Here is a 13,836-nt window from a genome sequence, read left to right as displayed (position 1 = left end):
TGTAATCAATTTCATACATAATATATATCGATTTTTGAAGTGATCACAGATTAAGCTTATTTTCTTTAAAAACGCAGTATTTACGAAGTTATAAGCGATTTTAGCTTTGTAATCAATTTCATACAAAATGTCGACTTTTGAAGAATTTGGAAGTGATCACAGATTAAGCTTATTTTCTTTAAAAACGCAGTATTTACGAAGTTGTAAGCGATTTTAGTTTTGCAACTAATTTCGTACAAAAAATCGATTTTTGAAAAATTTGGAAGTGATCACAGATTAAGCTTATATTCTTCAAAAATGAAATATTTACGAAGTTATAAGCGAATTAGTTTGCAACTTTTTTCGAACAAAAATTTGGAAATGATAACGGACAAAGTTATGATTTGGCCGCTTTCCCATACACAAAAATGGGTTTTAGCACATACATACATATGTATAACCTGAATCACACTAATCAAAAGAGAAAATTATGTATTTGGAAATTGTTCCTCCCTATATTGCTATCAAAAATTATTAGCACATTATTTTAATTTTCTATTAAATTATTGTATATAAATACAAATAAAATGTTAAATATTAACATGGATAATAAATAAATTCAAACATTTTCTATTAAGGCTGGCTTAGAAACGTTTTTAGTTGTTTGTTGGTAACTTCAACAGTTTGTCAACAATGTTAAATCACAGTTCATCTTTATCATCAAATTCGTAGTCTTCCTGGAGTGGAGCATCTTTACAGTACTTGGCTTGTTCGGAACAAATTTCAATGTCCAAATTTTCATTCAGTGTGGGTGACTGGAAGCTTTTAAGGAATGCATCTTCATGATCTTCCAAAATTTCAAGACACTATTAAAAATAAAAGCATTAGATAAGATAACAAATTATCACCAATAAAAACATCGGCACTCACATAATGTCCCAGACTTTTGTTGAGGTCCTCATCTTGTATAAAGTCAACATTGCTTGACTCAGGATTCATTTTGCCATCGACCATAATCTTCATTAACATGAACTTGCCCGACTTTTTGTGGGTGGCTCTTAAATAATCTTCCATTCTGTCACAAATCTTTTCCATAACTTCTGTTAAAAACATCTCTGATTTGGCCATTGGAACACTTTTGCTAATGGCATTTCCATCGGCATCCAATCTAAAACCACTAACATCTACTCTTTTGGCCGGATCTACCTTCGAAACTTCATCTTCAATTTCTTGCACAACCGCTTTGCAAACTAAAGATTTTATTTGATAATATTAAGAGATTAGATGGAGTTTTTAATCGAACAACTTTAAACTTGCCATGACATTTCACTAGCTCTGAGGTAAATTTTTGTGCTGATGTCAGAGTAATAAAAACACAAAGTGTAAAAAATACAACTTTATTGGACATTTTTATTTATAATACTTCAAATTATAGTCCCTTTTTGCTTTTATATAGAGTTCTCTATTTGGAATTTGATGTTAATTACGTGGCCAAAAAAACAATATCGAAATGGTCATTATCATGTATTTGGGCAACAGCTGTTTGTAAACACTTCATAGCCGAAGTGATGCCACACTTAAAAGTCACAAAATTTCCTATCATTTCATTTAATTTTTTAATATAAAGACATTTTTAAATGAAATTGGTGCGTAATTCATATTTTTAAACATTAAACATTTTATTCTGCATAATAATTAATATAAGTTTAAATTTGTATTATTTGTGATATAAATTTCCCAAAGAGTTGTATTTCTTGCGGTGACCTATATTAAAACTACATTTTATAAAAACCTACTACGCAAACTTGGCAGCACTTGACAACAAAATGACGAGGTTATGAATACACTTTTTATTTCACACCATCGCCGCTCAAAATTACGTCGATATGCCGCCATTCAAATTTTGCAAGACGCAGTCGACTTCTTTCGACTCGAAAGCTTAAGCTGATTTAATCGTAGTCGCCGATTTAAGGACGAATCGCCCATGTTTGGAAAAAATTTGTTCGAACTGTTATTTTAATTCATAAAGTTTTACGTTTTTTTATGAAGAAAAGTTATTTTGTTATTCCAACTCTAAGCTTGAATTGGTTTTATTTTTAACTTGAACGGAGTTGCCACCAATTTCAATTTTTAATAGCAAATTGAAATGATATTATTTTATAATTAAAATATTGGAAAAGCTGTTATAGAAACAATTTTTCATACATATAAATAAATGTAATAATTACCATTTTTGTCAAGAAAAACTTATATAGAGGAATGTTTCTACGTAACAAACTATTATACAGAGATTTTTCTATATAACAAACGCTCATACGATAAAATTTCTAAAAAAAAAAAGTAAAATTTAGCCCACAATATAGCCGCCGACGTAAAGTTCTATCATAAGCCGCCGACGCCGGCCAAATATAGTTACGCCACCGCCGCCGAACATTTTGCATCGGCTTGTATCTCTGCTTCGTAATAATTTTATTTCACTTGATATTTGTCTTTGGAATTTCGTCTTTGTGCATCAATTCAGCAGTGAAAAATATTTTACATAGAGGTAAGTTAATTAAAAAATATAGAAAAGTGTTTAAAACAAAAGCTATAATTAAGCCTGAAGTAAATAAAAACCTCAAAAATTGTGTTTAAATTGAAATACTTAAGTTTTTTAATAAAATGTGCGAGTTTGTGTGTGTGTACATAGCAGAAAAATGAGGCAACGATGATATTAAAATTTTTTCTATACTCGGGGCTTGGCTAACTGGCGGAAGCAGCCTTGAAATACAATAAAACAAAATCAATAATTGCATATTATTACAAAGACTGAAAAAAAGTATTCAATCTATGATTTAATAACAAAATTAATAGCAATCTAACGGTAATATAAAGTCAAAACTAAAAATGTTACAAGATATTATTGAAATGCTTTTAATAACCAAGATGGCGGCTATAGGTAAAGAAAATATTTTTTCTTTCAACCACATAATAAAAAGAAAAAAGAGACTACGTTTACAAAACAAATGGCGTTTTTCTGAGTATGAATAGCTGCTAAGAAAAACCCCGCCACTCGGGGAGCCTCACAGCTTCAGTTTGTTGGTAAAAATTTCACTTTGTATATTTATTTTATGGAAATTAATGCACTTTGACCTTTAAAAGTTAGAAAATTAATTTCTATTAGTTTTGTAAAAAAGTTAGCTGAAAAAATAATATAGTACATTTATTATCTCTATAAAAATCGTTAATCTTTTAGCTCTCATAAAAAATTGAGGTCAAAATAATATGAAATGTAGGTTGTCCATTTTGTTGTTGCTATTTTTCAACAGGGGATGCCACAAAATTATAACCTCAAATTTTTAAAATACACTTTTTGTGTATTTCAACCCCTCGTTAGTTGTGTGACTTTACAAGGATTAGGGTGATTTTTATTAACACCCTCAAAAATTGTCAGTAAAAAAACACCCTTATAATCTTTGACAAAAAAACTCCCCAAATTTGAAAACTGAAATCAATGACCTGTTTAGAAAGAAGACAATAGTCTGTTGAGAAAAAAGTGCATTGCTCCTAGTTCCAAAATATACCTATTCACAAAACAAGGACTTGTTTTGTTTCTCTCACTCTTTCTCTTCACTCGTTTCCGATTCTGATCAAATAATGATCATTAGTTTATGTTTGAGACTGTTGTTTTTGTGTATGTATGCATTGTAGAGGTTTTTTGTGACGTTTTTAAAATTGTTTAGTTTTCTTGCATTTTATTTCTACCTTGTTAGGTTTTTTCTGTTTGTTTATTCTATAATTCTTTCTTTGTACTGGACCCAGCAAAAAATAATTGATGTCATACTTTACAAACTACATCTTAATCACATCTTAAAATGCGATCACATATTTTTCACTTTTATAAACCAAATATTTCCTTACAAATGAAACCCCAGTTAAAAGTGAGGAAAGAGATGTGGAAAAGTCATTACAAATAACATATTTGAAGTACATCAAGATTTGGTGAAAGAGTAGTGAAATTTACATAAGCGTATCATTAAGAGAATGTGTTTTATTTTTGACATCCAAATATCGGATTTTTACTGCTTCTAAAAATAAGATCAGATGTAGTTCAAAGTTGCCAAAAATGAACAACATCCCTCCAATGACACGCTAATGTAAAATTCATAGGTTTTACACCCGAATTTGAAGCACTTCGGGTTACTAGTTGTGATGAAAATTCTACATCTTTTTCTACACTTTTTTTGCTGGGGAAGAACAAAGAAAGTTTCCACATCTACAGACATAGGTACATACAGACAAACACGTACAGATGTACATGTATACATACACACTTATACAAACACTTGCATACAATCTACATCCCCACACTCATCAAAAACATTTGAATGGATTTAAATGATTCATTAAACCACTGGTAAATTCTATTAACCTCAAATTAAAATTAAACAAAAAAAAAATATATATAAAAACATGTTTATTGTCGGTTAAATGTGTGCGTTTCATAATAATAAAAAAGTTTTTATTAACTTTATCAGTTTATTTTTTGTTGCATTTATTTGTTAGTTTTTTTTCTATGTATTTTCTGTATCTATACATCATTATATATTTTTTATCTGAGAGAAATGGGAAACAGTCATGTTTATTCCGTAGAAAAACAAAAAAAAAAACAAAGAAATTTGTGCAAAATACGTCCTTCTACAACCAGACAAACAAGTGAAATTTTGTATTGAAACTGGTTTTTCATAAGTTTGTATGTAGACAGATAGATGAGTAACAATAAAGAAAGTGTGTATAAAAAACAACAATCAAATTGGTAATGGGAATTATCCATTCTATCTCACGCTAATAGAAATATAAAATGCACTTGGTAATAGAAATTGAGTATTTTCAGATATAAAATATTGTTCTCAAACATGAGATGTTCATTACGCACGTTACGCATGAAACGAAACTTAAAACATTGACGAACCGCGCAGACTCGCGATGTATTAAAATAATAAATTTCTTTGTACTCACCTACTACCCAATAAGCTTCTTTTGATATCTTTTTCAATTCATCAGTTAATTAAGGTTCTCTTTTCATCTGCTGAAACTTTCTTTTAGAAACATCTATTGTCATCATTGTAATAAAACTTTCAAAATTCCTTTCATTTAAAACTGCAAATCAATAATTGAATTTTATATTTTTTCTTTTCTTCCAGGACTTCAAGACATCTATCTATAAATAAATAAAAAATAAGGGATTTTTATTCCGCTTTAAATTTTTAGATCAAATTAAAATTATCTTTATTTTAAAGACCAAATAATTTAAATACATCTAATATAAATTATAACATAACTACATCATACAAATCTTTTAAATAACTTTATTTGTTGAAATCCCGAATTTTTAACTAAATAAATTAAAAAAAAAAAAAGAAGAACCAATCAATCGGTTTCGCGTCGTGTAACTTGTGTAAAAATAAATCGATAGTATTTTTTCATAACTAAGTGTAACTTTGTGTTTGTTTGTAAACTAGTAAGAACAAGAAGTGAAGCTTAAATTATTAAAAAGTAGCTTCCAAACAAGTATTTAAAAAAATAAAAAACAAAAACTAAAATTGCATTGTCCTTGTTCAGGAACAGTGCTAATAACAAAAAAGAACAAGAAGAACTAACATATATAAAAACCAGCAACCGATTATTTCGTGTTGCAGGACTCTTATATATAAAGACTAGAATATTTGTTTTTGCCCCTGTGTTCTTTTTAAAGTTTTCACCATTCCTCATTCAACGCTAAACACTCATTTTTCTCAGTCTTACGACGACCCACGACAGCGTTGGAATTCAACCAACACTGTAGCGCCAGCTCTTGGTAATAATTTCGCGTTGCAGGACCGCAATTATAAAACAAGCACCATTGAGGGAGGCAGCAGTACCGGTGATCCAAGCATCGGAGGCAGCAATTTGAAGCTAGCAATAACGGCTAATCAAAACGATTCTGAGCGTTTTAACGACAGCTTCAACAATCGAGGAGGGGGCGGAGGCCAATCCCCGCCGACACCTACTGTCGGGAAAACCCTGCTCAACACCAGTGCTAATCTCTTGCCCATAACCACTGCATCGGATACCTTTAACAATTTGAAGAATCTCCTTAAGATCGATAAAGGATCCTCGCCGACAAACGGCGGAGGCAATCAGAGCAACAACAGCAGCGGCAAGCGCATTAACAACGAAGGGGGTAACAGCGGTTATAAACGCTCTCCCATTTCCGGTGAAGGCCGCAACAACTTAAACGGCGCTGGCAGATCTGGAGCTTCAACTGGTTCCGGACACTTTTCGACTGGTTATAGCAAGAATTCCGCCAAAATTCGTCAACACGATTCTGAAGTAAGCCCACGGCCTCGACGATCTTTCCAGAGTGATTCGTCGTCGTCGCGTTACTATAACAAAAATAGTGACATTTTGGGAGGCTCTCAAGCTGGTGGTATTGGCAACAACACTAACACTAGCAACAGCGGCAACCCATACAACAACAGCAACACTGGAGGCGGACGCGGCGGTTCACTAAACGCTAATAGCAACGACAACGGTGGACGCAGCGGACACGAGGGCAGAGGAGGTTATAATAGCCACAACAGCAGCAACAACTACAACGAGGGCGGTCGACGTAATTATCAACCGCACAACTCTCAATCTGATGGCGGCTATACACGCAATATAAGTTCGGGCTCTGGCAGCAACTACCGCTCACACCAGGGTTCACGTTACGAAAACGGCAATGGAAACGGACAACAGCGTCAGTACGGTTCCTCAACTAACGCTGGCTACAACAACAATTACAACAATAGCAAATCATACGGACACCGATCAGCCGCCAATGATGGCAATCTAAACGGCAACAACAACTCCAATTATCGTTCATCCCAAAGAGAGAGAGGTGGTGACCGCGAGCGCGATAGAGACGATTACGTAAGCAATAATTATCGGGATTACGAAGATTCTCCTCGTGGAGGAGGCGGTGGCGGGCGTTATAATAATAACAACGGCAACCAAAACAGCAATTCAGTTCAAAACGGTTCTTCGAATAGTAATACAAATAGTTTAGAACGTCGTCTACCCCCTTCTGCTTTACGTCAGTCGGGTGGGGAACGCGGCGGCGGTTACACGGATCATCGCGTCGAACGTTCATCTAATGACAATTCGAACAATAGAGCATTAAATAATCGTTCACCATCAATACGCGCAGGAGATAATGCTTTGGGTGGTGGTCACTCATCTTCAGTACCATCATCGACCGTAAATTCGTCATCATCTTCACGTGGCATTTCACCAAATTCGCCAGCTTTAGCAAACGCAAGTCAGCATCCTACACCGGCTCCAACACCTCCACCATCAGCTGGACGTTGGGTGCCACCATCTTTGCGTCCTCAGCATGGACTTTCACAAGCCGAAAAGAATGATGCAGTTTTCAGAAAGGTATTATTTCTTCATTGCTGACCTCGTATAAAAAGTTCCTTGCTAATGTTCTATTTAATTTTAGGTTCGCGGTATTCTTAATAAATTGACTCCAGAAAAGTTCCAGGAACTTAGCGACGAATTACTCAAACTTGATTTAAATTCAATTGTCATTTTGAACGGTGTTATTTTACTTATTTTCGACAAGGCATTGGATGAGCCTAAGTACTCGTCTATGTACGCACAGTTGTGCAAACGGCTATCAGAAGAAGCTCCATCATTTGAAAAAGATCCAAACGGTTCTTGTACATTCTTAAGACTACTGATCGCAGTCTGTCGTGACAAATTTAACAATCGTCTAAAACGTGACGGCGCCGAAGGAGATTCCCAATTCAATAAGGTACTTCGTCCTCAGCAAGCAGCAGCCGACAATGAAGCCGACGAAGAGGAACGTCGCCACTTGGCCAAACAGCGCATGCTCGGCAATGTCAAATTCATCGGTGAGCTACACAAGTTGGACATGCTCTCCAAGAACGTGCTCCATCAATGCATCATGGAGTTGTTGGATAAGAAAAAGAAGCGCACGGCCTCGAAGGAAGAAATGTGCGAGGACATGGAGTGCCTGGCACAGTTGCTCAAGACGTGCGGCAAGAACTTGGATTCAGAACAGGGCAAAGAGCTGATGAACCAGTACTTTGAGACATTGGAACGTCGCTCAAAATCTACTGACTATCCACCCAGGATACGCTTTATGCTAAAAGACGTCATCGAATTGCGTGAAAACAACTGGATACCTCGCAAGGTGGTCAACACTGAGGGCCCAGTGCCTATCAAGCAAATACGCAGCGATGATGAGCCATTAATACGCACTCCGTTCACTAATCGCAACCGTGATATGCGCAACAATCGTGACGATCGTGATAGTGACAGCTGGATGAATCGCTTGACGATTAATTTACAACCAGGTTTAAATGACATGTTTTCAGGATTGAGTGTTACGGGAGCATCACCAATTATATCACCGTAAGTAGATAATTGCCCTCGACATTTATATTTTCTTCAATCGTTTGAATTTTATTTGTATTTTCCACATTAAAGATTCACCACTCCTGTTGGAAACAACCGATCATACAACAATAGAGATCATCGCAACAACCAAGGTGGCAATGGTAATTACAACAACCGTTATAACAAACACAATAACCAGAATGGTCCAGGCAGTGATCGCGGCCATCGTGAAGATCGCCAACATCAAAGAGGTGGTGATCAATCCGGATCCCAGTTCAATAGTGGTGGCAATCAATTGAATAGCAAGGAATTAGCACCCCGTTTCAAGCGTAATCTCATCTCGACGAATCAAGACTCGGTTGAGAATCTACAAATGAGACCAGCAGCCAATTCATTGCTTTTTAAGGCAGCCTCACAAAATCAGAAACTTCCATCTATGCTGCCGATATCTACACCACCCAATGGAAGCCACAGCAATCTCACTCCATCAACAGGTGGATTTGGTGGGGGATTCAACCAAAATAAGGACTCACAGTTGTCGAATGCTCAATATCCTCTATTGGGTACACCAACATCTCATTTGAGCTCATCGCAACAAAATGCTCGACCATCTTCCACGCCATCAGCCGAAGCAGAACACAAGAACTCACATAACTTGGGCAACGGTGACAAATCCTTGAAAAATACTTCATCCAATCCCAACTTTTCTAGCAATTCCTCCATTAATCAGAGAAACACCGGAGGCTTCGAACACCAGGAGGATGGCAATGATAAGAAATCACTTCTCAATACTCCTCAGGTGCAGCTGGTAACAAAACAGGGATCAACTGAAAAGGCTCCCGGTGCTAATGGATCTGCAAAACCACAGAAGAAGGAAAAGGCTTTCAACAAAGAAGAGGTGCTTAAGAAAACTGCCTCCTACATTAAGGAGAAATTCTTCTACACTGAAACAAAAGACGAAATCAATGAAAGTTCTGAAAATGATGATAACGAAACAACTACCGTCGATAAGCAATTGGCCGATGTAGTTGAAGGATTCTTGGAATTGAAAGTACCAGAGAAATGTATGAAAGACGTATGTATCTGTACCGTTTTAGATGTTTTGGAAAAGGCAGATGAACAATACTTGGATCGCGTTCTAAAGTTCTTGCAAATTCTCAAGAAACAGGTTAATCTTAAACCTAACCTTCTGCTTGAAGTATTTAAACAGGTGGTCAAGAAAATGAATGAACGTGAAGCGCTAAATCCCCGTATAACAACATTTGTCGCCAATTTATTGGCTAAGGCTACTGTGGGAGAGGCATGTCTTTTGAAACTTAATGATATTGCTAACTACACAGATAATGGTCAGCATTATCCATTATTCTTATTGGTGCTCCAACAGTTGCACAAGACCATAGGAAAAGACCAACTAGAGGAAATGTTCCGAGCCAGCAAAGTTGATTTGATGAATTGTTTGCCTGAAGTAGATCGTAATAAAACTCGCTTGGCAGAAATTCTCGACGATCGTTCATTGACATTCCTCTACCCACTGCTTAAAGTTCAGGCTGAAATGAGCAAACAATTAACAACCGATCCAGACCCTACCAATTTCTACAAATGGATCAAGACAAATGTCGATGGCAAATACTATAAGGAAGAAGGTTTTATTAATGCCCTCATGACAGTCGTAGTCAAATATGTTACATCTCAAACCAGCTTCCCCGAAGGAACAGATGTCAAAAATTGTCCCGACAAAGCCACCATACAGAAGGAGGAAAGCTTATTACACAAATACTGCCAAATATTAAAATCCTTCCTGGGACACAGCATCGAATTGCAATTGATTGCCATTTATGCTCTACAAGTATTTTGCGTAAATGAGAATTTCCCTAAAGGTTGGTTTCTACAACAACGAAAGGTTTATAAATTTGTTAACTTTATTATGTATTTTCTTTATTTTAGGTATGCTTTGTCGTTGGTTCAAATATTTGTACGAAGCTGAAGTTATATACGAAGACACATTCATTCATTGGAAAGAGGAAATATCTGACAAGTATCCTGGTAAGGGTACCGCTTTATTCCAGGTTAATAACTGGTTGACTTGGTTGCAAGAAGCTGAATCAGAAGATGATGAAGATTAAACGAATATTTAACAAAAATCATTCAATCCTTCATAAAGCAGCAACCATTATGATAAACAACAATTTAGATTTTAAACAAATTATAACTAACTTTTAAATAATTAAAACACACCATTTCCTTTAGAAATCCAACAGAAAACAATTTCTAGTTCCGATATATATTTCTCCAACAACACAATTAAATTTTCATTTCTTCAATATAAAGAAAAATGGAAACGAAACAATAAAACCTCCCAAACAGACATAAATCAATATCTATATAGAAGCACGTCTGGGCAATATGATAACGTTATTTGCCATATTAAAACCATATTGACTTAAATTCTCAATAGCTATAAACAATTTTCCTCCCTCTTTCCTCAAGATATACTAGTATATATTTTTTTTTAATTTTTAACTTTTTTTATTTAACAATTATTGACAAAATTTAGCAAACACAAAGATTATAGAAATTAATGAGATGTTAAAATAAAACGAAATTCAAACTTACTCTTGAAAACATTAAAAAATGAATTTATTAATTAAAACAAAATATCGAACAAACAAAAAATTCATAATTTCAAATTGTATTCATTAATATAGAGAAACATAAAAATATAAACAAAAACTATAAAAAAATAAAGCGAAAATAACAGCCAAACGCAGTTATAATATTGTTTTATTTCGAGATAAGGTTTAAAATTTTATGTTCGAATCTTGGGCGAGTTCGTGCAATGTAATGCTTTCTTGTAATTTAGTTTAGATAAAAATTAGCAAATGAAAGCTGAGAATTTCTGCTTTAAAGTAATAAAGTTTAAAGTTTTTTTTAGTTTAAATTAGTCGCAAAAAAGTAGTCAGAATTTTGGTTATGAAAAATAAATATTTTAAATTATGATGGTTGATATTGTTTGTCCAATTGAGTTAAAGAAATTATGAAGAATGTATAGATTCACAGCTTTCATTTGATTTAGGTGAGGGTTGTGATAGAATCATTGTCGGAATAGGTTTTGAAAAAAAACATTGATCTTATGTAATCGCTCTTTTGTTCAATGAAAAATCGAATTATAGATCAAACCTAAATTGAATTTCATTGCTTTTGTCGTTTTAAAATCTAATCGCGAAAATGATTTGGATTTTTTTCTTTTGAAATTGTATGGTTAGCGTATCCCAAGTTGGTTTAAAGGAATCCTCCAAGTCTACCTATATCTATAGGTTGCAGGAAACCATTAAATACTTAAGTAAAATTTGAGTTTTTATTTTGATTCCGACTGGCTAATTGCATGAATACATTATTTCTTTAAGTGTATTTCTTCCATAAAATACAACTCTACATTACATTTGTAGCACTAAATTCAGCGCTGTGAGAATATGAGTAATCATTTACCTATGACAACAATCAATTAAACTTTTAATACCTACATTTTCTAAATGTAAAAAGCGAACTGAAACCCAAAGTATAACATAAAATATATTTAAAATACTCCATTTAACAAATTTATATTTTATTGACAATTGAAATACATAATTTCACTATAGATATGTTTGTATAAACAAAGGTCTTTGTAACGAGTTGTCTGCTTTTCTAGAATGACTTGACAAATGATTTCTGTCACTAGTAATTCATATTTTAAACAAAACGTAAACAAACAAAACAATGGAATCAACAGCTATTAATACACAACAAAGTGGGGAATCGAAATTAAATACAACTGGCTATGAAGGATTTACCTCCAGCCGAGGTCAGCTCCTGGTGGGCGAACAAAAATACATTATACGCATATTAAAAATGAATGGTTCTACAATGGTTTTCTTGAGCTCAGCCGAACCGGAATGTTTAGATGAAATAGCGTTGGCTATGAAAATGCCACAAGATAATAAAATCGTTGGCACATATATTTTGGGACCTCAAATTATAACAGACTCCCAGCGTATGGCTGAGAAGTTGTGTAAACGTTTTGGAAGACATTTTATTGTCAGCTACAACGTAAATGTGGATCGAATGACAGCACCTTTGCTGGAAAAACAGCTGAGTGAATATATACGGGCACATGAAGATCAATTTGTTTAGCTTACGGAAATATTTCTCTAAATGATAAGCTTATTTTTATAAAATAAAAAAAAAAAAAACTTGTGAAGATAAGTTCTTTTTAAATGAAATTTTACTTAATTAAACAAATCTTACACCGACTCACTTTAAGGAAGAACTCAAAAGTTTATTTTAATCCCTTAAAATATACTTTGTTTTGTTTTAAAACGATATTGTATTTCGTATTGAAAATTAATTAAATGATAATGACTGTATGTCGTTCTACTTTGGCTAATGATGTTCATAGTTATTTAATCAATGATTTTTGTTCGAATTTGTCACCATCGGATATAATTCTAAAGAAGGCTTAGAAAACATAAAGAACTTCATTAGAACTGTTCTGGAACTAGTTCAATTTTTTAATGCATTTCTCTATCAAGCGGCTTTATTTATACTGATAGTCAAGTTGCTATTAAGTCCCTGATTGGTGTTTTCTCAACATGAATGCCGGACGTCTCTAAACGAGATGGCGAGACATTCGAACATTACCCTTTTATGGGTCAAAGGACTCGGCACTATATATGGCCATATGGGGTTCCACTGTCTGTCATAAAAAGGCCTATTATTGAATATTGCCACGTCAATGCTCAATTCGCTGGTCGGGGGAGTATACTTGCTCGATCTCTCGAACGTTGTGGTCCAACATGGATCCATATAGAACAGCCTATTTTTTTAGTCTTCAAAAACCTCAGTTAGGTAATATGATATCGGTCATAACTAGACACTGCAAATTTGGCAACCATGCAAGGAGCATTGGTTTACCGTACAACGACTTCTGTAGAAATTGTCATAATGAGGATGAAGAGGAGACGGTAGTCCATCTTCTCTGTCACTGTCCAGCTTTGGAAACGGCCCATTTTCGAACCTTAGGGCCAACTTCTTTCTGCTATCCCTATTCTTCTCTTCTACTTCAAATTACAAAGGGATCATTATCGGACCCAAGTGAAGCTGTAATTTCGGATGTTCGATGCAGCCATCTGTCAAACCTAAACTAATCAAGGGGCTAAAAGTCATCATTAATTACATGTATGCTAAGCCAGATATTGCGGGTTAAAGGTTAGAAAAATCAGTTTTTTACAAATAGCATATTGCTATTCCTAGGACTTCAGAAGCTACGGCATTTCTGTTGATAATTAAAATTCCTACATTTTAAAATTTGCGATAATTTGTCCATTATTAAATATGTATGTATGCTTATGTTCTGTTATACGTTTACTATACAATATGACCCATAGTTACTCT

General features: G+C 34.4%; 3 protein-coding genes across 3 annotated transcripts; 2 read left to right on the top strand and 1 right to left on the bottom strand.

Moving 5' to 3' along the window:
• Nucleotides 1-467: 467 nt before the first annotated feature.
• Nucleotides 468-1,558, bottom strand: LOC119615929 (protein seele). Its single transcript, XM_037971968.1, has 3 exons — nt 1,297-1,558; nt 910-1,229; nt 468-845 (listed from the first exon to the last, which is right to left on the bottom strand). The coding sequence occupies exons 1-3, from the start codon at nt 1,385-1,387 to the stop codon at nt 681-683; spliced, it is 576 nt and encodes a 191-aa protein (XP_037827896.1). The 5' UTR covers nt 1,388-1,558; the 3' UTR covers nt 468-680.
• A 3,261-nt stretch (nt 1,559-4,819) lies between these two features.
• On the top strand, nt 4,820-11,038 carry LOC119615772 (eukaryotic translation initiation factor 4 gamma 2). The gene is made up of 5 exons (XM_037971766.1): nt 4,820-4,828; nt 5,680-7,419; nt 7,484-8,421; nt 8,497-10,283; nt 10,351-11,038. Exons 1-5 carry the CDS (start codon nt 4,820-4,822, stop codon nt 10,527-10,529), a joined length of 4,653 nt encoding a protein of 1,550 aa, XP_037827694.1. The 3' UTR covers nt 10,530-11,038.
• Nucleotides 11,039-11,885: 847 nt separating this feature from the next.
• LOC119615937 lies at nt 11,886-12,665 on the top strand. The gene has a single exon (XM_037971992.1). It carries the CDS (start codon nt 12,163-12,165, stop codon nt 12,574-12,576), a length of 414 nt encoding a protein of 137 aa, XP_037827920.1. The 5' UTR covers nt 11,886-12,162; the 3' UTR covers nt 12,577-12,665.
• The last annotated feature ends 1,171 nt before the right edge of the window (nt 12,666-13,836 follow it).

This window comes from Lucilia sericata, unplaced genomic scaffold, assembly GCF_015586225.1.
Source record: "Lucilia sericata isolate MDLA Ls3-8-SP2 unplaced genomic scaffold, ASM1558622v1 Contig000048F_arrow, whole genome shotgun sequence".
Taxonomy (NCBI): Eukaryota; Metazoa; Arthropoda; class Insecta; order Diptera; family Calliphoridae; genus Lucilia; species Lucilia sericata.
This window is presented reverse-complemented; position numbering and strand designations above follow the sequence as displayed.

Bases quoted from the DNA above. Each gene is read 5' to 3' on its own strand.
- LOC119615929 (XM_037971968.1), bottom strand. From the start codon at position 1,387: ATGTCCAATAAAGTTGTATTTTTTACACTTTGTGTTTTTATTACTCTG. The intron at 1,230-1,296 runs GCAAGTTTAAAG...TAAAATCTTTAG, and splicing joins AGAGCTAGTGAAATGTCATG to TTTGCAAAGCGGTTGTGCAA. The intron at 846-909 runs GTGAGTGCCGAT...TATTTTTAATAG, and splicing joins ACAAAAGTCTGGGACATTAT to TGTCTTGAAATTTTGGAAGA.
- LOC119615772 (XM_037971766.1), top strand. The intron at 7,420-7,483 runs GTATTATTTCTT...ATTTAATTTTAG, and splicing joins ATGATGCAGTTTTCAGAAAG to GTTCGCGGTATTCTTAATAA. The intron at 8,422-8,496 runs GTAAGTAGATAA...TCCACATTAAAG, and splicing joins GCATCACCAATTATATCACC to ATTCACCACTCCTGTTGGAA.
- LOC119615937 (XM_037971992.1), top strand. From the start codon at position 12,163: ATGGAATCAACAGCTATTAATACACAACAAAGTGGGGAATCGAAATTA.